General features: G+C 38.9%; 1 protein-coding gene across 6 annotated transcripts in view; it reads right to left on the bottom strand.

Annotated features, from left to right (window-relative positions):
- Positions 1-25,364, bottom strand: part of LOC127062100 (uncharacterized) — an 85,819-nt gene that overhangs the window by 38,346 nt on the left and 22,109 nt on the right. The window contains exons 1-3 of one of the 6 annotated variants that reach the window (XM_050989749.1): positions 13,666-13,723; positions 13,224-13,283; positions 5,049-9,958 (exon numbers count right to left, since the gene is read on the bottom strand). The exons of 2 other annotated variants lie outside the window; for them this stretch is intronic. In XM_050989749.1, the coding sequence (XP_050845706.1) occupies positions 6,761-9,958; positions 13,224-13,280 (3,255 nt within the window). In that variant the 5' untranslated portion in view covers positions 13,281-13,283; positions 13,666-13,723 and the 3' untranslated portion in view covers positions 5,049-6,760. Of the gene's footprint in view, positions 1-858; positions 2,262-5,048; positions 9,959-13,223; positions 13,284-13,665; positions 13,724-25,364 lie in introns of those variants that run through there. 3 more of the 6 variants (XM_050989747.1, XR_007781065.1, XM_050989748.1) reach the window with 3 other exon arrangements.

The raw sequence follows: 25,364 nt of genomic DNA, 5'->3' as shown, positions 1-25,364 counted from the left end.
CTTCAACTCACATCCCTTTACCTTCGTCTACTCGTACTCGTACTCGAGGAGCTGCCTCGACGCCTCGTTTCACGAACGACGACGATTTTATCGAGCATTTCGAAGCCGAACGTAGGCGCGTTGTCGCAAAAAAGAAAAAGGGGTAGCAGGGTAAGGTAGCTACCCTCGGTTCTCTTCTTTCCAACCCTCCGAACGATTGCTGCCTGACTGGAAACGCCTGGAAAACGCGACTGGAACAGCCGAGCGCGTGCATATTGCGGAGAAAATAGCTTAGTTTCGTCGTGGGACCGAAATTAGATTTCGTTCGAGGAGACGTTTCGAATGTTCGCTCTCCGACCTTCTTTCCTTTATCCTTCTTCCTTCTTTCTCTTCCTCTCTCTCTGTTCCTCTCTCTCTCTTTTTCTTCATCCTCCGGCACCTTCTCCCGTCATACGCCGGCATTTCACGCTACCTCCAACTTCCTCACCAAGATTCTTATGCTCTACCTTCTACTCACACTCATCTCCTTTATCTTCTTCCCTCTCTCTCTCTCTCTCTCTCCCTCTCTTTCTCTCTTTTTCTTTCTCGTCTTGATTTCCAGCGACGTTTTCTTTCCTTTTTTTCCTTTTCTTTTACTTCTTCTTCTTTTGCTCAAGGATTCTCGCTTCTCTCGAGACATCGAAGGCGGTACGACGTTTCCTCGCCCACCACGCCACTATGCATATTTCACTGATTTTTATGGAATTCCTCTTGGACTACTTCCTTCTTCTTATTCTTACGTTCTACCTTTCTTGTCACACTCTCTCTCTCTCTCTCTCTCTCTCTCTCTCTCTCTCTCTCTCTCTCTCTCTCTCTCTCTCTCTCTCTCTCTCTCTCTCTCTCTCTCTCTGGGTCTTCCTTCCGCGACATGACGTCGTACTACTTTCCTCCTCTTCCTTCATCCCACGGGAGGAGATTTCGTACGAGGATTTTCCGATTAACCTCACGGAGAAGCGTCGATCGATCAAGCGGAACAATGCACCGCGTGACGTCCATGAATTCAAAAAGATGCCTAGGGCTCCCGCTACGCGAGGGATCAACGATGGATCGAGAGAACTATAACGGTCCACGAAAGTTTGCATAGAAAGTGAAATAAGTGCGTTATCGTAATATCCCCAAGTCAAATAGCAAGGACTCGCTTGTTATTCTTATTCGACAGGCCAAGGATTATCTTATCGAGTTCATTGAGCATCGTATTCATAGTTTATTTCTTTATCTGACATCATTTCTTCTATTACTTACGTTCGTATTAATCATTCGAAATAGAATTAACAACAATCACGAACAGCTCGACGTAAATGCGAGATTCTTTGAATCGTTGAAGTAAATTAACGATGTTTCAATGGCAAGATTGCGTACTCGAGGAACTCGAGAATCGTTTGATTTGGAAAGGTAACGCGACGTAATGTTATACAAATCGAATGTAGTCGACAGTATAAACGTGTTAACATCGGATTGACTCGACTAAGTTCGGCGCTAAATTTTACTCGAAAATCGAGTATAACGACGTCGGAGATATCTACGTAGTTAGATAGGTATTACGTATCTACCTATGTAGGTATTTCTCCTACGAATAAACCGGTTCAAATTTAATATCGGTCAATATCTCGTTTCGGTTTAAGCTTCACCGAAAGCGCAATGATGCGCATCTTCTCTCCCCCTTCTCGCTCCTGTCGCGCGTAAAGACTGATACGCCGATAAATTAATTAAACGAGCGAAACTGCGCGTCACTAATCTGGCTAACCTAATTAGATGGCACACACACATATATAATCGGACTCCGGTAAGGCACATCATTTGTCATATTCATCGACTCGTAATATTTCACAATTAACGGCAATTACTGTTCGACGCAGCAAGTGACATTTATTGCACGCTTGATGGTATTTCACATTCTAACAATAAGACGAGAACGTCGAGTTACCTTCCGTTCGCTGAATTGAATTCTACAACGTTACGCTTGATTCATAGACTGTATCGTGAAAATGAATACAAAGAAATGTTCCTCTTCGTATAACGCCGTTCTCAGGAAAAATTTTTATTGCGAGAAATAATACGTTTATTTGCAAATTCAATGTATTAAAAATCTCGATCCCAATGAAGTTTCACGCCAGAAGGTCGTACCTCCTACCGTGAGGTCATCGAAATCATCTTATTAAACGTTTCCTTTCACCTTTCTCCGTTCACCGCAAAATCGACGCTCTCTCGTCTCGCTGAGCGCGCTCGATGAGCTGCTCGACGCTCTGGAAAGGAAACAAGATGCATATCTTCATCCTCAAAATTATTACAGGAAAGCGAATCTTAAGTGGATTGACCTTGATCTTTCTTTCAAGATCGTAAAGAGTTTAAAGGATGACAGGAGATTTATCTTGGAGCGTAACGAAAGCGTTAGAAATGCGATTGAATATTCACAATCGATGCGAATCGACCTATAGTATCGCGAGAAAAATTGTGATTCGTCATAGTAATCAATGCATTGATCGAATCGAATCAATGTAAAAACATCGAAATTAACATCATCATCATTTGTAATTTATTGCAAACTGATCGTTTTGTTCAGAAAGTTCTATTTCGTTTATTGTTAAGCTACAAAACAATTCGTTAATCCTAAAATGAATTACGAACAAACGACAATTTCTTTCCACCGTCTCGTCCATAACTATACCATCTCTAATTAAATTCGATGACAAGCGGTAATCTGTTACTCGTCATAAACATTATCTTGCAATTATGTTCAAAACTGAAAGATAAAAAGAAGAAAAAAAAAAGAAAGAAAACACATGGTTTCTCGCACTACCTTTTAATAACGACGATTATTCTCGAGCAAAACAATGGACAAGGAATATCTTATCCGAGAAAAGCAACACTCGCAAAACTGAACATCTGTTTTCGTTGTCGTCATTCGTTGCATCGTTTTTGCTCGTTAATGATCTTGACACGTTTTTCGCGTTTCGTGCTTGAAAGAGAATTCGTGTTCTCGAATTCTTCGAAAGAGATTTAAAAATCGTACGACGACGAGAGAGTAGAGGAAGGAAGAAGAACCTTCAGGAGAATATTATTCTTCGAACGTTCTACGAGAAACCTAAAGGGGAACATTGCTTGGTGGATACTTTGCTGGTAACAACTATTCGCCGTTCGCAAGGAAGACAATCTTGCCTTTGGCGAAAGAGTCGAGTCGAGCCGACCAGCAACGATACGTCCGAGACTGTGTCTATCTCTATCTCTCTATTTCTCTCTTTCTCTTTCTCTCTCTCTCTCTCTCTTCTTCCATCCGGTTCATACTACGTATATACCGCCCCAGAGGCAACAACGTGCCTCTCGAGATCAGCACCGAGCGTCTGTGTGTACCCACACGAATGCAGTATGGAAATAAAGCACTTCCAAGCTTCGCGAGAAATGCATACGTTCCTCCTGGCGCTTCGTAGCTACCCCAGCAAGAACTACCCTTTTCTCTCGTCACCAAAAGCCTTTCGTTCTCGGTCACCAGCCACACGAGGAAGACGAATACCTGTCGAAGTATTCCTCTTTCCTTTCTCTCTCTCTCTCTCTCTCTCTCTCTTTCTTTCTCGATTAAAGCCTTCGTAAGAGAAGAAGAAAGTTCCTCACTAAAACGAAGTTCGGCTCGTCGCCAGCAGCAACGCCAGATCGGCCTTTGTCTTTCTCATCCCCGACCTTCGTCGTCGTCTTCGATGTAATCCCTTTCGCCGTGGAAGTCCTCTGAAAGAGGAGGACTTATCGATGGAGAGCTCTAGCGGCGTGCCCGAGTTACGAAAGTCGGAAGAGAAACTACTCACCATCGTCTTCGTTTTCCTCGACGGAAGGAACTTCTTCTATCCTTCTCCTACGACCACTATACTCGTTTCTCTATTCTCTTATACGACCAGAAGCCCTTTTTGAGAGAGACAACCTGGCCCTCGTAACTCCTTCCTCTTCCTTCTCCTTTTCTTCTTTTTTTTTTCTTCTCCTTCCTCTGACTCGGCGAGGCCGTAACGAGACAACGGAAAACAAAGTGAAGAAGTCAGCTTTCATTCGAGTACCACACGAAATGCGTTACTTTTTCCCAGTAACAATCACAGTGGATACAATTTTTCTGAAGGGAAAACGATTTTACTTTCTCAATGTAATAACGTCACCTCGTTTTTTTTTTCTCTTCTATGAAAAACCATTCGTTCTCTCGATGTAGTTGATCGTATTGGCCAATACGATCCTTCGTGTGAATCGTTCGACGACATCGTGCTGAGAAATAAAAATAAATTTCAGAAAGAAGAGAGAAGTTTAGCCTTGAAAGTATATACCAGACGACGTTTGCTCACGTGTGCTGACGTAGCGATGCGCATAATCAAAGACGCACATCTTTTACTCTCTTTTTTCTCTTCCTCTCGATATCCTCGACATCTTTTTTGTCCAAGTGAAAATAAAACAGTCCAGCTTTATCTTGTTCAACTTATCGCGGCCAAGGAAATCCAGTAAGAAATATTTTTATCTTCTGGCAAGAATAAAAGAGGAAAAATTACAAAGTAGTTCTCAGTGAAAATCCATCACTATTTCCATAACAACTCTTGAGTTATCTTTAGACGTTTCGAATGTGGTGAGAAGTTAAAGAAGAAGGAAGATGGGCGTGTAAAGTTCCTAGAAAGCGAGAGAGTAATGGTTTTGAACGGACAGTGCTAACTACCCACACCGAGGCCGAACTAAGCGATAGTCTTTCATTTACATAACCATAATCCTACTTAGTGGTCGATGCCTAATTCCCTCATACGTATTCGTTTCTCCGTACCAGAATTCATGATATGTAAGTAGAGACATTACGTACAAATGTTCGCCGGAAATACTTTTCTCTCGATGAATTCGATGATGACAGTTTTCTTATCGGAGAAATGATTTAAAGATTCTAATTATTTTCAATTTAATCATTTTCGATAATTTTTTCATTTTATGAAATACTCGAAATGATTTTATTAACAAACTGCATATGGATTCGTAGGAAAATTGGATGTGTATAGGATAATCAATAAAACGAGAGGAAGCTGTCTATTTACAAGGTATTCGTGTATTTACACGCGTGTTCGCGCGATGTATAAAAAAAAAAAAATAATAACACACACACACACACACAGACATATACATCGGACGAGTGATTTTCAGTGATCTCTCGTTGTGGACAAACATCGGGCCCCCTTGTATCGGAGCTCTCTTCTCTTTGTACAGAAAAAAAAATAAATTAATCGATAAAAAAATATGGTGCACGCGAAATAAGAGTAAAGTGGACGTGCTTTATGGCTTGGCAATAGCGTCACTACATAGTTATTATACTTCGTAACAACGAGCGTCTTTCTCGAAAAGCACACGCTCTATTTATTTTATGCATCTAAGATGTATCACTGAATTATGCATAACTATTCGCTGATCAACACCGTGAAGAAAGGTATCGAAGGATGTAGTAACAAATTGTCTGAGAATTCTGACTATTCGGAGAGAGCATACGAAAATTCTGTAGTTTCAAAATAAAATTCATTGCAATTTTTTAAACGCAAAAGTAAGCAAAGTGTGATACATGTATGTACGTACATATACATATATACGTACCACACATATATATATACACATATATCGCTTGAAAAGGAACGAGTTCACAGAACGAAGAAACATGTTCTACGGGAGACACGATTTTCGCGGTTACCGAGGGACTGCTAACTGAGATTTTGAACTTTCACCTTGAACGAAGGAGGTTCGAGCGTGTACCGGCGTATAATCGGCGAACGTTAGAGAGCGACGGTAACACACATTTCACGACGGCGAGTCAAAGCCCGTACCCCGATAACCTAGATTCGTCGATCGAAAGTGCGACATGGAGTTGATTCTCCTAAAGATCACGAGTCGGTTCGTTTCATCTTTCGATTTCTTTTCTTCTTTGAAGGGGCATACCAAAATTCGTAGACGTTTAAACGAGAATGAAGAATCGACAAATCTCCCTTAATCATTAACTTTCTTTTTTCTCTACACATAGCCTCTCTCTCTTATTTGACCTAGAATAGATAAATGTATCGATGAGGAGACACGTTAGCTTCAGGCCACATAGCTTGAAGCATCTTTGATATTTAGTATATCGCAATTAAGTTTGTCCTGATAATAGGACCTGCTTTCTCAAAATTTCTCGGTGAAAGAAAGAAAATAAATAAAGAATGGTATTAGAACGATAATGATACTTTAAACTTTCTAAGAATACTCGTAACACCCGAGTAACTCGAGGTGAGATGTTCTTAAGTAAGCAGATTATTCATCTAATAACCTGTTATCGATACATTAGCCAACGCGTAATTATCACTTTCCCTCTTTCCAAAAGCAAACGAGAAAGAGTGTTGAACAAACTCCTCCTCGATTCTTTTCTCACTTCTCTCATGTTCTACTCGGATTACTTCAAGTGGTATTTCAACGACGCGTTTAATACGAATCGATCAGTGACTATCGTGTTTCTCGTTTCGTTTTCGCTACGAACGAAGCACGTCTTCTTATTCCTTTAGGATATCTTTGATCTTCCAACACGATCGAAGACAATAACGGAGCACCATAAATCTAAAATCTAACACAGAGTTATAGTTTCGATAAAAATCGTTAGAAAAGAAATCTAAATTAGCATATCTTGATATCGAAAGTGACGACACAATTTTCTCTTAGCGCGCATTTAGATGATTTTCACAGGCACACTATTTCACGAAAAAGTTCAGGAAGATATCGTTTCACTCTATTGATTCTTCACGGAGATCGAAGTATCCGCTTGTTTCTCCGCTTTGCTCACAGATCTCGTATCCTTTCTCGTGTTATCCACGTATTGATTATTAAAGAACAAAGCGATTGCTTCGTTTTTAGATGAATTTCCTTCGTCGTTATTGGACGTTTGACCACTTCTATCGCTGACTTGTCGAATAAGTTGATTTATCTCTTCGTCCTCCTTATTTTGAATCGTAATATAGTGTCCATTCTGATGGGAGATGCTGTTAGATCCAGACAATTGATCATTATGAACTTCTTCCAATGGTTGAGACTGAGGTGGACCTTGAAGTTCGACTCGACCTTGATCCGGTTGTTCGATCGCCGCAAGAATATCTTGAAGAAGGCCATTGGAAAGAACCTGATCGTGTCTTATACTACCGTCAGAATTCTCCGTTCCTAATCCACCATCAGCAGGTTGAATTTGTAGAGTGTACGTGCCTTTTGATCCCTGAATTTGGAAACCATTTGGTCCTTCGGCAGTTAGACCTTGTGCTAGAGCCAATGCTTGGCTCCCTTCGTCAGTCTTCAAGTATTGACTAGCATCCACCTCGTTCGAACTAAGACTCTTAGTCTCGCCATAACCTTGAGCCGTTAAGCTAGCTGTCAAGGCCTCGGCAGAGGTTCCATGCTGGTGCAACGGTATTCCAGAAGAGAAGGAACTTTGGGATGGACTAGAAGATGAAGATGAAGAAGAAAAAGAAGACGATGATGACGATGACGACGATGATGATGACGAAGAGGAAAGAGATAAAATATTCTTCACTCCGGAAGTCGACGAGTGAACGTGATCATTACTTTGAACGTCCGAATCGATCGCTTGATTCGATGATTCGTAAGAAACGCCTATTGGATTTCCGTAACTATCTTTCAAACCGACTTTCTGTTGCTCGTAATTCTCCAAATCTAACGTGTTTACAGGTGGTGCAATATACGAATTCAAGGAATCTGAAAGTGAAGGTAGAGCTGGTGATTTGAGTAAAGAATTATCTTCCTCTTCTGTCGAACTTGGTAACGCTGGAAGAGCAGAAGGTGGCAATAAATGATTGGTACCCTTGTCAAATCCAAAGTCCGTGCCACTGTTGAACTGCTGATAATTACAATCACCAGAAGGTATCGTTAGAGGTGGATTTATCACGGGTGTTCCATAAACGCTGGTCAGACCATTTCCTATTCCATCGTAAAGATTTGTACCAAAGCCGTTCGACGTGAAACCGAATGTAGAAGCTGGTCCAAAATTGGGTGCACCATAGGTGGGAACCGGAGCTGGCGTGTTAAAATCCGTGAAAGATAATGGAGTTCCGTATTGCGCATTGGGTGCAGCCATTGGAGAATTTAAACTGTGAGAATTGAACTTGCCGAAAGATCCACTGTTAGAGAAGGTGTTCGATAAGGAATGATCGGATTCAGACGATTGATGAAAGGAAAGAGGAGCATTCAAACTAGGTAGCTGAGGACCGAACGATAAATGAGGAACGTGTGATTTAATTGGCTTTGTCAGATCAATAGGAGGTAACGATGGAAGATAACGATGAAGATTGGATATCAGTGCTACGGGAACTGGCTCTCGAAATTTGATCGGTTCTCGATTTCTAGGTGGTATTAAAGATGCTGGCGGTGACGAAGGTGGACCGTGTAATCTAAAATGTCCGTGAAATCTATGATGATGCGAGCCATGTTTCTGAAAAGAAGTACCGAAAAATCCAAACGGTGGGAAGGTTGGTCCAGTTCGACCAGATTGAGCTGCTGGATATGGTCCATCTGGTGAGTACGAAGAGAGTGGTGGTGCTGCATAAGAATCAGTAGGTGGTGGAAGCAAAGAACCGCCAACGATTCCATTGGGCTTTCCGAAATTAACTGGTGATAATCCCGGTAGTTGTTGCAAGGTGATATCGTTCGCATTATGATCTCCATGAGATTCTCCCTTTCCAAATGAAACGTCGTGAGGCGATTCATCCAGTTCTTGCAACGGTAATACAGAAAGTCCCGAATTCGAGTCCCCATCGATGTTCAGAGACGTTGACGAGTGTTCATACGAGGAAACACCAGAATTGCTTCCGTGAGACAAACTTTGAAGATCCGAGGTCAAAGATTCAGTATTGGGCAGCAACTCGAAACCCACAGTTTTCACTATCGAAAGAGAGTCCGAGTTTCCAACGTTGTATTTCAAGTTTGATTGCTGATGACTGTGTTGATGATGATTCGAATGGAAAGAGGAGGATGATGAGGACGATGTGTGAGTATGCGAACTGTGATCACCGTCGTACACTGGCAACGGTGGTGGAGGCAATCCATTTTTATCGCCAGAGGATTCACGGACGGAAGTTTGTAGATGTTGAGCTTCTGGATTAGTGATGGGTACACCGTAAGAGTCACTGGGCACGTTCGGATTCGTCGTGTCTTCGACGTACTTAAGACGATGGCCGTCGGAGGACGAATATTGTTTCAATGGTGGTCCTTGTTGTTTTTGATTAGCGAGTCCAGCTATGGGCTGCCATCCATCGTACATTATATCAGGTGGAGTGGGAGGTGCTGGAACTCCTGCGGGAGGTGGAGGTGGTGGTCCATGAATATTAGCATTGCTCAACTCGTACTGAATATGTAATTGAGGAGGTGGTAGAGGAGGAGGTGGTCCATACTCTGGATTCACTGGAAGAGGAAGCGGTTCGGGTCGTGGTCGATAAGATTCGATGGATACAGGAATGGGTGGTCCATGTCCAGACTTAACGGGACCCAAATGATTTGGCAAAGACGATACTGGTGGGAAACCGGCGAGTGGAGGCGTGTTCAACTTTAACGGTGGTCCATACTGTGGTTTTGGTGGTCTAAACGAAGGGAAGGAAAGCAGCGGCGGTCCGAAGTGCTGTTTTAGCGGAGCAAAGTGAAGCTTCGTTGGGCCAAAAGTTTGTTTTGGTGGCCCGTAATGAGGTTTAATGTTTAACGGTGGTCCGTAGACTGGTGCTGGCCCATTGAAACCACCATTCACCGATACAATCGGTGGTCCATAGTCGTCGGCGGGTGGTCCATAAGAGTTACTTATCCTTTCGTTGGCTTTTATCTCATTTTTCTTCTCCTCGGGGTTCTCGCTGGGCGATGCTTGCGGCAACGCCTTGTTCACCACCGCTCCTACGTGCTGACCGATCAGCAGCGCGCAAACCAGCACGATTGTCATCTATAATCAAAATAGGTCACCTGGGATTGGACGAAGGAATAATAGAGTAGAAGCAATGAGAAATGAGATAGCTGCTTTATTTGAAAACTTTCGTAATGACTGTGCTTCCATTAAACCTCTCGTGTATGGTGCATCGTATTAAATATAGAATTCGTTAAGTTCTTTAATTTTTAAATAATAATTCACCCAGTTAACAACGAATTTTCTTTCTTAAATTGAATGCGATGTATATCATGTGTTTCCCATACTAATATAGATATACACTAGTAGGTCTAATCATCTCGACGCTTCATAAGCCATGAGATACTGAGTGAGCCTTTAGCTCACATAAAGTGAGCTCATAGTCTCCGAGGTACGAACGTACGTGAAAATTATGTAAACCTCCATTTACTTACAACACGCTTTAGATGCGTACGCGTGTGAATAATTTCATTACACGGAAAGATATCACGCGATCTGTAACGAAATACACGACGTTCGTGCTGAAGTCCCAGGAAGATAGAATTTCCTTCGACATGTCGAGTAGTAAAAGGGAGAAATGAATGATCGCCTTAGAGGAATCTAATGCGGCTAATTACAGTCAGTAGGACAAAGTGAAAATGTAAGTTAGTATACTATTTATTGTCTATCCTGATTAGCGATGCTTTCATTAAAGTAAAATGTGTAGATGTGTGTTCCAATTAAATTTAAAGAGGCAACCCATCTCTAATCGTTTCGTTTTAGATGTAAAATTCATACTATTAGAACTATTAGATTGCGACGAATAATACCCTCAACCTATCATTTTTGTCACGTCTCTACCATAACGAAGCCGTTAGAAAGTATTATCGCTACAAGCATTATACGGGTAGCCAACGATATAATCGTAAAATAACTACGATGCTTTCTTTAATAATGTTCGTGGTTTATGTTCAAACGACGAAAGACAATAAGTAAAGAAGTTTTGACGGGAGGAATAACGATCGATCAACAGCTATTTTCCTTGGCCATGCAGAAAATTATTTCCGTATTAAGTTTGACATGAGGCTTTCTTCACAACCTCGACTCATCAAGATCTTCTTCTTTCGTTTATGGACGTACAAGAACAACGACGACGTCGTTTTACCTGACGGTGAAATTAATCTCGAGGACAATAGAAACTTTCTTATTTTTCTAACGAAGTTAGGTCGCCAACGTCACTTTCGACCATCGGCGGTAAAGTTTAATACCATTTTCATGATTATACATTATTTACGAGACACTACCATTACCGAGTCTATCTCATAGTTCGATCGGACATTTACGTAAGAAAAACGGAAGTAACGATCGCTCTGTAAGACTGGTACGGTAGTCTGTCGAGCGAAATGGTATCGACACTATTTATATCAATTTTACGAGATCGTTCGTAACAAATGGAGACACTAGGTATCACGCGATACAAGATGTACTTTCAGTGGTAGAAGTAAGTCGAAACGTGTCTCTCATAAGCTCGTCAACGACACTGAGAATCCAACATAAGTGCGTTTAAAGTGGCACGTTGGCCGAGATGCAAGGCTAACGCGATAAACCATACTTTCTCCTAAGAGCATCCGTAAGAAATATTCGCGGGGTCGGGTATACTTTAACTTGACGTTTTAGTAAAATTCATTACCTCGATTCGCTGCATCATCTTGCTCTTTCTAACAAAAAAAAAAAAAGATAAGAAAAAGATAAAAAAAAATAACTTGTAAAGGAAGCTTTCGCACAATAATTAACTAAACTAAGATTACAGTTGTGCAATTAAAATAAACACGTGCCACTTTTCTTTCGCATGAAACTTTCAATGGATTCTTAAGCAACGTGAAATTATACACACGATCGATCTCTATTTCCTGGTATTCTACCTACTTTTTGCTAAAACAAAGATAAGAAAACTTGCGCCGATTGAAAATGAAATTCTCCCGTTTTAAAAGATATCGAAGATTAAACGATACGCTGATCGAGAAGATATTAAAGGAAGAATTTTTTGTTTCATTTCTATTATTGATGACATGTTAATGTCCAAGGATAAGAAAAAACTATTTATTGCGCAGAATTTAAAGAAAAAAAAGCTATTTGCATCAAAGAGGACTTTGAAGGATTCGAGATAATTGATTCGAAGGTTCGATTTAAGAGAACTCAACTTCTCACGAATTCACTTTCGAAAAGTCATTCGCATTAATAAAGAGAACTAAGGTGAAGGTCTTTCCACATCCTACTTTTCTGTATACACATACACACATACACACACAAGCTATGATAAGCTCACAGTCAGAACAGTTTGGCTCGCATGTCCCACGAACATAAAGGGTCTGCATGTGCGAATCGTAGTTTAGGCGTAGGTCGTGCATAAGGTTGGTAGGTAGATAGGTAGGTAGGTAGGTAGGTAAGCGAACGTGTTCGTGCTACCGTTGTGACTGGGTCAAACGCCTCCTTCATGCATAGTCATATACTCTAATCACGTACGACGTGTGCGTAACATCGTGGCAAACCTTAGACGCTTCTTATCGGACGATTCGATGCACAAAATTGCCATTAATTTCCTTTCCTTCCGGCCAAGCACATTCACTTTTCAACGTTCCATCGTTCAATTTTTAGATACTTAATGCTTCCTCGTTTTATTTATTACCGTTTTATCTCACGAACAATTTTTAAAGAATATTAAAATCTAAAATCGTTCTTTTTTATGAACAGCATTTTACGACGTTATCTTCAGGGATATAAATTAATTCAAGACAGATTTACAAATTGGATAGTTTATCAACTAGAAAATTGATCAACCAATATTGATGGCCGATGAAAAACGAAAACTTAATTTCTTGTCAATAATAAACTTACGTTCTAACAATACAAATTTCGATTTTTATTTTTTTTAATTTTGAAAGAATTTTAAAAAATCCCGAAACTATGGAACGTTCAAAAATTACTTACGACTCGTTTTAATCCCATAAGTTTACTTAGTGATTCACTTTCTCTTTTAAAAGAGATTACACCAACAAATAAATCATTCTTTCAAAAGGAAATAAAAGATGAAAATGAATTTTAGAGAACGAACACCGTTTGTTATTATTTTAACGTTGTCGAAGGAAGCACAGTCAAGACGAATTCAGATATCTACGCTCGTGAATCGGAAAAGTATGGAATCGAGACTTTCTTTACGATTCGATTCGTATTGAGCGAGTGAGAAGGTGAAGGCCGCGTTGCGGAAATGGAAGAGAAAAAGGAAGAGAGAAAAGAAAGGAAAGAAGGCGGAACGCCGGTCACTTACCTTTACTTCGAACATGGCACCGTAACAACAGTAAAAACTTGTGTTCGCACTGCACATAAACTAAAAAAATATATATAATTTTATATATATATATAATTTATATATATATATATATATATATATATATATATATATATATAAACGGCACTGTTTATATAATCTAAAACTGGTCGTTTCCTTTCTTCAATTTCCGTTACTTGATAATAAAATGAAAGAAAAAGAAAAAGAAAGAAGAACTAGAAGAAGAAAACGACGAAGAAAAGGAAAATCCTCGTCTTCGTCTCTTTCCCGCGCTGTTATCGAACGTAGCGCGTGTTATGCTCGATCGTTCATGTCACGAGCACCATCTTTCTCCCACGGTAAAATAAACAAAAAAATTACGAAGGAGAATACAAGGAGACACCACGACGCGATTGTAGGAAGAACGAAAAAATGTTCAGACCCGTAGGAGGCCTCTGCTTATATAGACTCCCGTAGAGGGGTACCAACGTGGAGAGCCATTGCCGTTGATGAAGTCGCCGATGAGGAGCGTGCACGAGGAGCGACGGGCCGGTTGAATCGAAGAAAGGAGTCGAGTAGTGGTAGCAGGACCAACGAGAGAAGCCCGAGAGAGAGAGAGAGAGAGAGAGAAAGAGAGAGAAAGAGAGAAGTCAGGCCAGTTGGAGAGGGAAACCTCCTCATCGTATATCGCTTAAAAATTCTCTTTGTAGAGAAAGTAGGCTATAGGCCCTGTCTTTTCCTCGAAGACGTCGAAGATGCGCCGGTATCGACATCACTACTATTCTTCGTTTCACGGTACTATATGTTCGACACTGAGAAAGAACAAAGCAAAAAACCCAAAGATAAATCTCCGAGGTGTGGTATGTTTCCTGTCTCTTGTACGACATTAAAAGTTCGTCGTGAGGACATTTTCTTCTTTTTTTTTTTACCTTCGATAGTCCAAATTAACGGATGATATAAAAATGCGAGGATGAGAGAAAACAGAAAGATGGTATTAACAGAGCTGCTTTTCATTTTCCTCTCTGAGAGGAAACCAGATAGGGAACAGCTGTTATCCTCGAAATATCTTTTGGAGATTACGTGGCAACATATGAAACTGCTCATTAGCTAGAATTCCTTATTGCAACAATTAATTTAGTTGGAAATTTTTATGATGCACATCAGATAGGATGAGAGAAACAGAGAGAGAGAGAGAGAGAGAGAGAGAGAGAGAGAGAGAGAGAAAGGGCGAGTAAATAATTCGTAATTGCTCCTATCGCATAAAATATGAGTAGCTGGCCAAACGTTTGATATTTTCATAAACACTCTGTCAAGTATCCCATCCAATTTGCATCCAATTAATCGCGCGAGACCAAATTGTCGCGACTAATTGCCTCGGCGGGCGACGTGCTGCTCCTCCTACGCGGTAAAAAGATTAATTATTATGGATCGTAGCATCATTGTGTGCGCGAACGCAATGCCGACGATGCGGGGAGCGCTCGAAACAAATCGACGTTTAATTGATATTATAATAAAACAAAACGAGCTACCTTCGGTGCGTCATCGATCCTGCTAGCCAATTATTTCTAACCGACGTTTGCTCGATAATACCCTATCTATTGTATTCGTGATTTTGATAAGGCAACAATAATAAAATGTAAAAAAGGAAGAGAATAGTATAACAAATTGTATTTTATTTACAATGATAAAGAAAAAAAAATAAAAGCGTATATTCGCTTGAACATTCAAAAAAAATTCATATCAAATTCAAAAAAAAGGATTATACGACACGAGTACGAGATCATTGAAAAATTTCGAGGATGTCCTACAAAACGAGCGACTTACTTACAAAAGAAAATACTTCGATGCACGGTTTGCAATTAATCTTCGTACGAGCAAGAGAAAGAGAATAGAAACGATCCTCCGCAAGATCCACAATGGTGCAAAAAAAACGCGTCCCGTTTCTCAGCTTTGCGTGCCTTATACGAGAACGTCAAAGTTGAACAAGTAAAGGAACGAGTAAACGAACGAGTTCTCTGAGATGGTCTACGATGTATAACGAAGCTGAGCGATGTCATAACGGGGTCCTATCAAGACTCTTCTCCGTAAACGGTCTTCGATGTCTTCTCTTTTAACTCGTTTTTCCTTTTCCTCTTTCCTCCTCTTCGTCTTTCTCCTTCTTCTCCTTTTCCTTCTTCTTCTTCTTTTTCTTCTTTGCTTCTTTTTCTTCTTCACGAATCTCGGTCAGTGTCAAGAGCAAACAAAATTCAACAACGTAGGCAGCTTGCAACGAATTTGCTCGCTTTTGTGCAACTCGTACGTGTCGCGAAGTTAAAAAGCTGCACGTGTGTCAGTAGCACTCTGTTGAGATCCATTACAATGGCATCAATAATTCAAAGCAAGAGAGCAACGTCCCTGTCGACCTAAGTTTTCCTATACTTATTCTCGCTCTTTTTATCCCTCTCTTCCTCTCTCTCTCTCTCTCTTCCTTTCTCTTTTTCTCTTCCTCATGTATATTTTATATTTTCTTCAACTTCTATATTAATTTTTTCAATTATACCGTCTCCTTTAGTTTATCCAACATGATTATATCACTTCTTTCTTTTTAATATTTTCAAATTTTGTTTTCTCTCTTATATTAATAAAAATACTGTTCACTGCGAAATTCACTACTGCATATTTGAGAAAAGCTCGAACTAACGAGCAAGCCGCAAACAAAATTGTTTTCACCGGAAATCTCGTAACTATGCAAAAGTCTCTCACAGTAAGGATGGTTCGCGTAAGGACACCGGGAATTAATCGTCCAACGACGAGTCTACGAGTCGTGAGAGAAAGAACTTTTTCCTTCTACTTCAACCCTCTTTTTCTTTTCTCCTTGGCTCTTTTACTCGAGGACGACTTTCTTTCTCTCCAGCAGGCCTCCCTATCCACATTATTTAAACGGACGTCGACGGAAGGACCGGTATTGCGAGCTTAGATAGAAACATTTGCAGTTGGAGTCCTGTGATAAAGTCGTCGCGATCTTAACTTTAAACGACTTCTTTTCTTTTCTCTTACTATTCTTAATTTTCTATTCTTTCTATTTTATTTTAAAAGAAAAAGAAAGAATACCTATAATCAACGCCGATAATTTTTAAGAAGACAAATCATTGATAAAAATGAAACAATCAAGTAAGATGGAAAGCAAGATTTTCCTCGAAAATATTTAGAAGAAACTTTTAAGGAAAGAGGAATGAAGCTAAAGGCATACATATTGCGTCGAGTCAGGAAAGTACATACTTTAATGAAAAAGAAGAGAGAAAGAAGAGGATTCCCGACATCGGATTATCTTTAAAGCGTTTATAATCTTAACCTTTCGAAATAGTGTCGTATTTGCATTCTCTCTCTTTCTCTCTCTCTCTTTCTGTCTTCTTTTACTTCTTCAACGATCATTTAATACTAATAAAGATGAAGTCAGAGATGAATGTAATTCTTAATTTTATTTTTTGAAAAGGACAACCAAATTGTTAAGAATAAACAAGTTGATACGATCGATTATTCGTAATTATTACTCTTTAAGAGAAAGTTGCATCGTTTCAAATGATCCAGTCAAGCTGAATCTATCTATATAACCATTTCCGAGCTGTTACATGCAGAGTTCGTTGACCCATCGAATTACACGTGGTGCAGTGAATCTCCTAACCATGTAATACCTAAGGTACGAGTCATTCGATAACTTCGGATCAGTTTATCAAAGAGATACGCATTATGTAATTTATTTCATTCTAGTATTTACCGTTAAACTCGCTTTCAAATTATGGAGAAGGTGATCGTTGATAAAAGAGATTCATTCGGTAAAAAAGTGAATTATTACGTCATAGTACTTGTACTTGAGACTTGCCTGTTCGTCAAGTAAGGTACACATAACAGATAAAAAATATATATACGAGTATATACATATGAACGCAACATTTTCCCCTAAGAATATATTACATCTCATCATTTACATAGTGACATTTAGAAAGACATGCCTTTCTTATTCGAAAGCGAATAAGTGTTACCAGAAACGTATATTACTATTTATCACCATCACTTTTTCAAATTAACCAAGCGATAAATATTCAGATCGAAGGAACATTTTTATGTTTAAATATTTGCTGTAAAAGTCGTAATTTCATTAACGGAAGATGTATATATATATATTTTAGTAGTTAAAAGGAAAAAAATCGTTTTTATGACCAAAGCTACGAAAGGGAAGGCAATAGTGAACGCAGGAAACTCATGGTCAAGGTGAATGCTCTCAAGATATTAGAGTTTTAGGGTCACGTGGATCGGAATGCGCGCAGGTGCGGCAGCATCTTGTATCGCCAGGTGAAACTTTCTTTATTTCTTTCTTCCTTTCCTCCGAGGTCAACTCACCGCGTGACATGCGTCCGGAGAAATCATCGAAGAAATTCTTATCAAACATTTCTCTCTCGTATAATCGTTCCTACTTTAAACTTGGATAATTTAGAACTCATTAATCAAGAATTGAGATTAATTTCTCGATAAAGCTCGCCAAAGTAGCAACAGGACCAACGATTCCCTTCCTTATCATCGTAACGTGAAAACTGGTATTGTTATCCCAATAAATATCGCATGCATAAATTAAGTGCCATTAATATCACATTAGCCGGTCATATATATCCTGATGCAATTATCGATAAGCACTCCTGCTCGAATGTACATAGTTACGTATGTATACATATATAGGATTATCAATGGGACAAGCATGTTACTTGGAATATCTTCAGCAAATATTTTTTTAGTTTATTAACTTGTTTTCATATTTTCGTCGGCAATTTTGGCAATCAATCCTATTTGGATGATGTAATGATAGCACAATACATGTACATGGTAAATATTTATAAATACAGATTGCAGGAATATCATTATCGATTTATAAATTTCGTCAGTATCGAAAATATTTTATACGATTGAGTAACTCGAGATTAATGATACTACGCAGTTTAAAAATTAATTTCTTTATCGCCAATTTGAAAGAGATAGATCGATTATTTATAAATCAGTTAGTCTTATGGTCATATTATCGATAAGAGAGAAGAACGAGCCCGATTTTCGAACTGCTACATTTCATGAAACAACATACGTACGAACATATATCTACCTACTCGTTGATAAATTGATCCAAGCAAATCTGTTAACTCCTCGAAAGCAACGATTCTCGCCGTTTATCAGGCCCAGTTCGTTTGTCGCACCTGATCTCCCTGATTAAATGGTCGAGCCATCCAAGCAATGGCATACATACGTTTACAACTGTTTCAATAAGGAACGATCTATCTACGAGTGGCTCTTCCTAATCGTACTAATGTTTCGACTCGATATCGCTACAAATTTATTCGCTATTTGTGATTTTATGTCTGTTAAATTTGTAATCAAATGTGAAATCCCTAACATTTAAACTTTGATAAATTATACTATGAAAGAGCGAAAGAAATCTTCTGTTGTTATCTACTATATGAAAATTAAAATCTTATTATTTCCTTTACGATCTCGAACACGTCAACATCACGAAGGTGTAAAATATTCTTCATCGTTCGATTTATTTTAATTTCGATATTTTTTATTCTTCATTACAAGAAGAATTTCTCTCTGCAAATTTTTTTAAATTTCGCATTTCATTATATAGAAAAAATATCGTGTTATTAGATCTACACAAGCTCAAGATAAAAATGACTATCTCGGAACATCTCATGAAACGGTGTCTTAGGAAATTGGACGGAGTCATTCAAGCGGCAAAATAATGAACGCTCCGTCTACACATTACGTCGCCCGATTACAATGACCCGAGTTTTACATCAGTTTCCTCTCTCTCTCTCTCTCTCTCTCTCTCTCTCTCTCTCTCTCTCTCTCTCTCTCTCTCTCTCTCTGTCTTTCTTTTCCTTAGCTTCCTGCCGACGGCACGACTTTGGTTGTTTCGGCGCCTTTCAATGGAAGACCACAAATTTAAACAGTTTATCATTTAAGTATAATCCTTGATTGCAACAGTCTTTCGTATGTGAATTCATATAGAAAAAAAAAATTAGAAAGAAAATGGAATGACACAACTCCTACACTCAAACGCAAAATAAATATTAGGAAAGGAAATTTTCTTCTTAAATGTTTGATATCTATCAATATGTGTTTTGCGTATATCCAACAATGTAATCTTATTATCTTTCCGCAATATTTCAGGCAAAAGAAAATGACGAATATTATCCTTGTCAGTCGGGATAACCGATGTACGTCCGTTGGATTATCAAAATAACAAAGGACGATTCGAGCGACAAAAGAAAAAGAGAATTTTCGGTAAAATGAGAAACGAGTTAATCGCTGATCAAGTCCTACGTAAAATATACATACACACATAAATCCATACATACGATCTACCTAAATTAATGCTAGTATATGTACGTAGATGGAAACGAGTAACGAAGAAGCGGTAAAAATTGACGGACGCTCGTGACTGCAGGGCAAAGCAAGCGTGTAACGAGAGAATGAAATGGTCAAAAACTGGGAAAGCGGGTGTCTGGTGTTGTAGCAGGGTGGTACGTCAGAGAAGCTGAAGAGGAGGAGGAGGAGGAGGAGGAGGAGGAGGAGGAGGAGGAGGAAGAGGAGGGGAAAGAGGAGGAGGAAGAGGAGAAAGAAGAGAAAGAGGAGAAGGAAGAAGAGGAGGAGGAGGAGGTACCGGTCGTGCACGGAAGAGTGCACGCTCGTTGTTTTATGAACGAACAACGAAAGAGAGGCAGGAAAAGCCTGGGCTCTCGCGGCGTTCTCGGGAAAAAGGATGCACCCGTCGGTGCTATTTTCCTCCCATAAATCCGTTGTCGTAAAAAGGAACGGGCAAATTTTCGTAATACGGCCGCGCTTCCGTAACCGAGCCACCGATGAAACGAGACACGCGGGAGCGCATCACAATGCAACGATGAGAATTCGGTGTTTCGAGTACTCGGCTTGCACGCTTGTTCGCCCTGACCTCTCTTCTCTCTCTTTCTTTCTAGTTTCCTAGTTTGCTAGTATTCTCTCTCTCTCTCTCTCTCTCTCTTTTTCTTTTTCTCTTTCGCACTCATTCACTTTCTGTTGTAAGAGAGAGTACGTTATAGCCAGCTCGTTTCACGCCCTACCTCCATAATTTCGTACTTCTTTTTTCTTCCTCCTTCTTCCCCTCCTTTTCTTCGTGTTTTATGTTCTTTCCATCTTGTCTAACTTTCTGACAGACGCAAATAGAACAAGTGTTCATTAAACAGTGATCGTTTCTTAGCTATCACAAGAGAGAAAAGGAAAAGGAAGAGAGATAGATAAATAGATAGAGATTCTATACGCAACCAGCAGCACGACGATCACTTTTTCGCAAGATTTTCTGGCTCTAATGAAGTAGGAGGATAGGAGTAAAGGTGAATCTCGAAATCTTTACCCCGTAGAACGAGTGATGATAGATCGTGCTTGCGACTAAGGCGAAGGGATATAAATACTACGTGTCCGTTTTATAATCTCCATTCTTACCGAAGTACCAACTGTGGATAAAGATGAAATACCCTCGATATTATTGTTAATTTTTGTTATTTATCGAACATCGATTATTGTCGCGTGGCGTTAATTCGCTTTTATACATCCGAACGATTTACATCGATCCATGTTCAAATTCATGTTCAATTTTTCTTTTGAAAAAAAAAAAAGAATTGAAACTGGAAGAGTGAAAATACTCGATTTCTTCGTAATAGATCTCGTGTACCATATTTCTTTGATAGTTCACAACGATTAGAAGAATCTTTATTCCTATTCTATCTCTTCTCATCTTTCTTCTTCCTTCCTTATCTTTTTCTCTTTCTCTTTCTGACTTCATCGTATTGTTTTCGTCTTCGATGTTACACCAGGTAACGATGTGGGCGCGAAATTGGCTTGATGTCGACCATTAACGGAGAAAGTTTACAACAAGTTCGTGTTTTACTAGAATTTATCATCTATCTTTTCTTACCAATAACATCTTCTGTAGTTGTCTTTATACTTCTACCTTTGAATTGAATGACTCGAGAATTAGAATACTTTTTCATTATCTTTCATTGTCAGGAACTTCCGAAATCTTTCCATAATTGGACAACTCAGTTTTTGTGATATTTTCTTGCTTGACTCTTTTTTGATCTAAACGTACTTAACTATTTCGATATTGATGCGGAACGGTGAAGGTATATTTTACCGAATGTTGAATATTCTATTGTATGAGGAAGATACGACATTTAAAAAGAAGTTTAAGTTCCACGAGTTATGCCCGCATTTTGAGCTTTGTCGTTGATCTCCGTTCAGCGTTATTTCTCTTTCAGGGTAGTTCCAGGTCGAGGAGAAGCCGTTCTTAGAAGTTATTCGCATAAATATAACAGAGAATATATACCTAGTGAATAAATCCTTCGTTTATGGAGTCACTGAATGCAAAGGCATAGGATAATAATTGACTTTCATGCAGAGTGGCATTACAACGAGGCTGAGAATGTAATACTCGGAGATCTTTGAAGAAGCATAAAAAAGTTCACGGTACTGAAAACTTTTTCAAGATCAGGAAGCGCTTAATCGCATCATTAAAGTCCTCTCTGGACTTTAGACTGGACCCTTACATAATATCTTTACTTTTTCTTTTTTATCCTCTATGTTTTTCTTCGTTGTGTCATCTGTAAAGTTTATATTTAAAAAATCGTACTTATTCAGATGAATTCGTAAAAATTTACTACAAAGATCTATTAAAACAACAAAACATCGAAATATATTCGTAAAATATTTCAATGGATCGTTAATGATTTTTGATGATTTTCCATAAAAGTATCCTGAGTAGTCCTGACGTTCATTTGTTTTTCGAAACAAAAATGGAACTGTCAAGGAACCGGAACGATAAGGCGAAAACACCGTTTTAAATGCATCGATTCACGTGTTTCGAGCACAGTAGTTGCTCGCGAAAGAACTCGTTATAGCGGTCGGCTCGTCGAAAGCTACTCTGTAATCGAGTTTTCTCTGCCCCTTCCTCTCCTCCTTCTTTTTTACCCCTCCTGTTAATTTCACCTCCTCGCCCACACATTGAAACTTTATTCTTTTTATTACAGAAATCACGAAACGATGCGTTTATAGTATAAAAATGGGATTCTGCATTATGTTCATTATCCTTTCAGCCTCATTCTGATAATTATAAATTGCAAGGAAAGTTAAACGTGACGAGTTTTTTCTTTTCTTTTCTTTTTTCTTTTTTTTAAGAATACTTATTCGAAAATATCTATTTACAGAATAATTTCTGCCAATCTCTTTTTAGGAGTTTCCAACTATCGATATAATAATAATTATCGGTACGAGAGTTCGAACTGCACGTTAAGTTCTTTACTAAGAGCGAAATCTAAGCATAATACGAGTCGCATCGCGTAATAGCGGAACGATCATAACGGTAACGCGAGACACGGTGAATCGTCGTTTGCTCCATTTACACACAGAGAGAAAGAGATACTTACTGATGTTACTACTGTACACTACGCAACCACTATGGCTTCTGCTCCTTCTACTATTACTACTACTACTACTACGAACTAACGTAATTCTCCAGGTCTAACGAACTCGCAAAAGATCGTCCATTATTATTTTACAATCTCGTATATCTTATAACGACGTGCGTTCTAACGTGTCTCGAAATCGAAAGCAACCACAAACTGACCATTCTCTATAGAATGGAAATAAATACATAGAAAAAAAAAATATATTGAGAGACGAATGCATACCAGAAGTGACTCTCAGAATGAATACCAATTCTCTGTTAACTTTTTCAAAGCCTTAAACAGGATCTGTTTCCTGTGATACCGGAATCGGAACATCTGCAATTTAAACGAAAGACGTCATACAAAGTTTTCACCTGTGATCCAACGTTCGTAGGATGAATCACAGAGTGAAATCTTGCTTATTTTGCAACTCAGATCATGGTTCAATTAGCCCCATTCTCGAAGGTAGGTATAATCGGTTCTGGAAATAATTGGAAATAATCTGGAAATAATCAAAAATTGGTTCTCTGATTTATTTGGAAGTTGGAGAAAAAGAAATGAAGAAATGAAAACGTCAGCGACAATGTGCTTTTATAATGGAAAAAATCCAATAAGTCCGCGATCTATTTTCAAGAATTGCTTACAATGAAATTCTCGTAAGTGACTAGATGTGCATAAAAAAAAAGAAAAGGAGATTGGAGGATTCACATTTCAGAGTAAAAGAACATCCGCTACGTTCTTGATAAGTCTTCCCGTAGCGAACGTTCGTAGCAGGTCATTAACATACATTCTTGCGGACAGGCTTCGTCTTCAGAGCCGACCGATCAAGAGTACACTTTCTCCAGAGACTGAATTCCGAGCGTGGGATCCGCCGCTTAAAAAAAATCTTCTTCCACGTTTATATACGTCTATTCTGTATCTATGCGTATACATACAATATGTATAATAAGTAATTAATAATTAATGCTTTCTATTTTGTACGGGTCTCTATTTAAAATATTTTATATCTTTTGTAATATTCCAATAACTCGATATAAGATAAATTTCAATAACTCATTATAGAATCGTAGCAAAGGTTAAGGCAATTGGACAGTATAAGTTGAAAGAGAAAGAGAGAGGATAGATCGGAAGGTAAAAGCCACTGCGACTATGGCACATCGATCGGCAGCTGTGTAAATTTATTAGACATTCGTGATAGATTCAAAGAATATAGGAAACGTCCGAAAAATGAAATTCGACAAGGATATTTCGATTTGAGAGGAAAATTCGCATTTCTCTTTCTCCGTATTTTCGTACGCTTATAACTATGTATTATTCGGTCATCTATTTCTGTTGTTTGAAAGATTATATTTTGAACGATGAGGAATAACTCAAAGGATCTATTCTCAACATCTTTTTGTAAGAAAATAGTAATAAAACGTAGTATAATTCAGAAACGGAAGTTCCTTAGATTTATTAAACGAAGTACTTGATGAATACACCCTTGAATACACACTTCTAAGAGACTAAATGAACGTTAGATGACCGGCGTAAAGTTATAATTTCTTGTACGACGTCATAATTACCATATCGTATCCGAGCCAAGAGTATTACATTAATTAGCATGCTCGCATGCATCCTAATTGAAATAAATGTTGGTCATTAAGGTTTAATCGGCCTTAGCAAATACCCGAAGGATCTTACAATCTGTTCGTTGTATAGAACAAAGGCAAGATCTTGATGGTACGGCGGTTAACCTTAAGCGACCGTCGAAGTCTTCTTGTGAAAGCGTCCTTGTCGCTTGAACTTGTATATAGCACTGGTTATGCATCGTGACCGGCCATTATTTCGCTTGCCTTTCAATATCATCATTTATTCGATGGTCCCTACTTTGCTCTCTTCAAAGTTTCAAGATATTATTAAATGTTATATATATATAATGATCTTCGAAAATTTATATTCGAAATATTATTGGATAAGCTTTCTACGTTTCTCTTAACATTCAACGAATGAATCATTTTCATTTACTTTTAATCATCCTTATGGGTGAAAATTTTTAGAAAACGGGAACAAAAATGTATTCATTTCAGTATCTAAATAATATAATACATCAAAGGTACTTAAAGAGAATATAAAAATATTTAATCAATTGTAAAATGTTCGTAAGAATAGAAATGCGGGTTTTCTAGCTTTTCGAAGAAATCTTTTCTCCTTATTCTTCTCGAGAATAAAGAAAGATAGATAGATAAAAAGGAACGCACGTCATCGCGAGAGTCACGAGAAGTCGCGAGCACGATTGCACTTTCTAAACCATTCGCGAGATAAATCTCTCGATCGGCGACTCGTTGAGCGATTACGAGGCGTGGAGGAAGAATCGAAAGGGGTGGAGGAAAGAGGAGGAGACATCGAGGGATGGGATGCTGCGTGCAAAAGACGATTCGTTCCGGTCTGTGGACGAAGGCGCCGGTAGTAGTAGTTCCTTTCTCCGGAAAATCCGGTCGGTCGCCAATTGCGATCACTCGTCGCTGAATGGAGACACGAGAGAAAGAGACAAACTGATGGACAGAGAAAAACAAGCGGACGAAGGAAAAAAAAGAACAGAAAAATGCTGTACTCGCGTCAAAGTGGACACGAAAGACAAGCGAAGCAAAATGAAGTGAAA

The sequence above is a fragment of the Vespula vulgaris genome, chromosome 3 (assembly GCF_905475345.1).
Source record: "Vespula vulgaris chromosome 3, iyVesVulg1.1, whole genome shotgun sequence".
NCBI lineage: Eukaryota > Metazoa > Arthropoda > Insecta > Hymenoptera > Vespidae > Vespula > Vespula vulgaris.
This window is presented reverse-complemented; position numbering and strand designations above follow the sequence as displayed.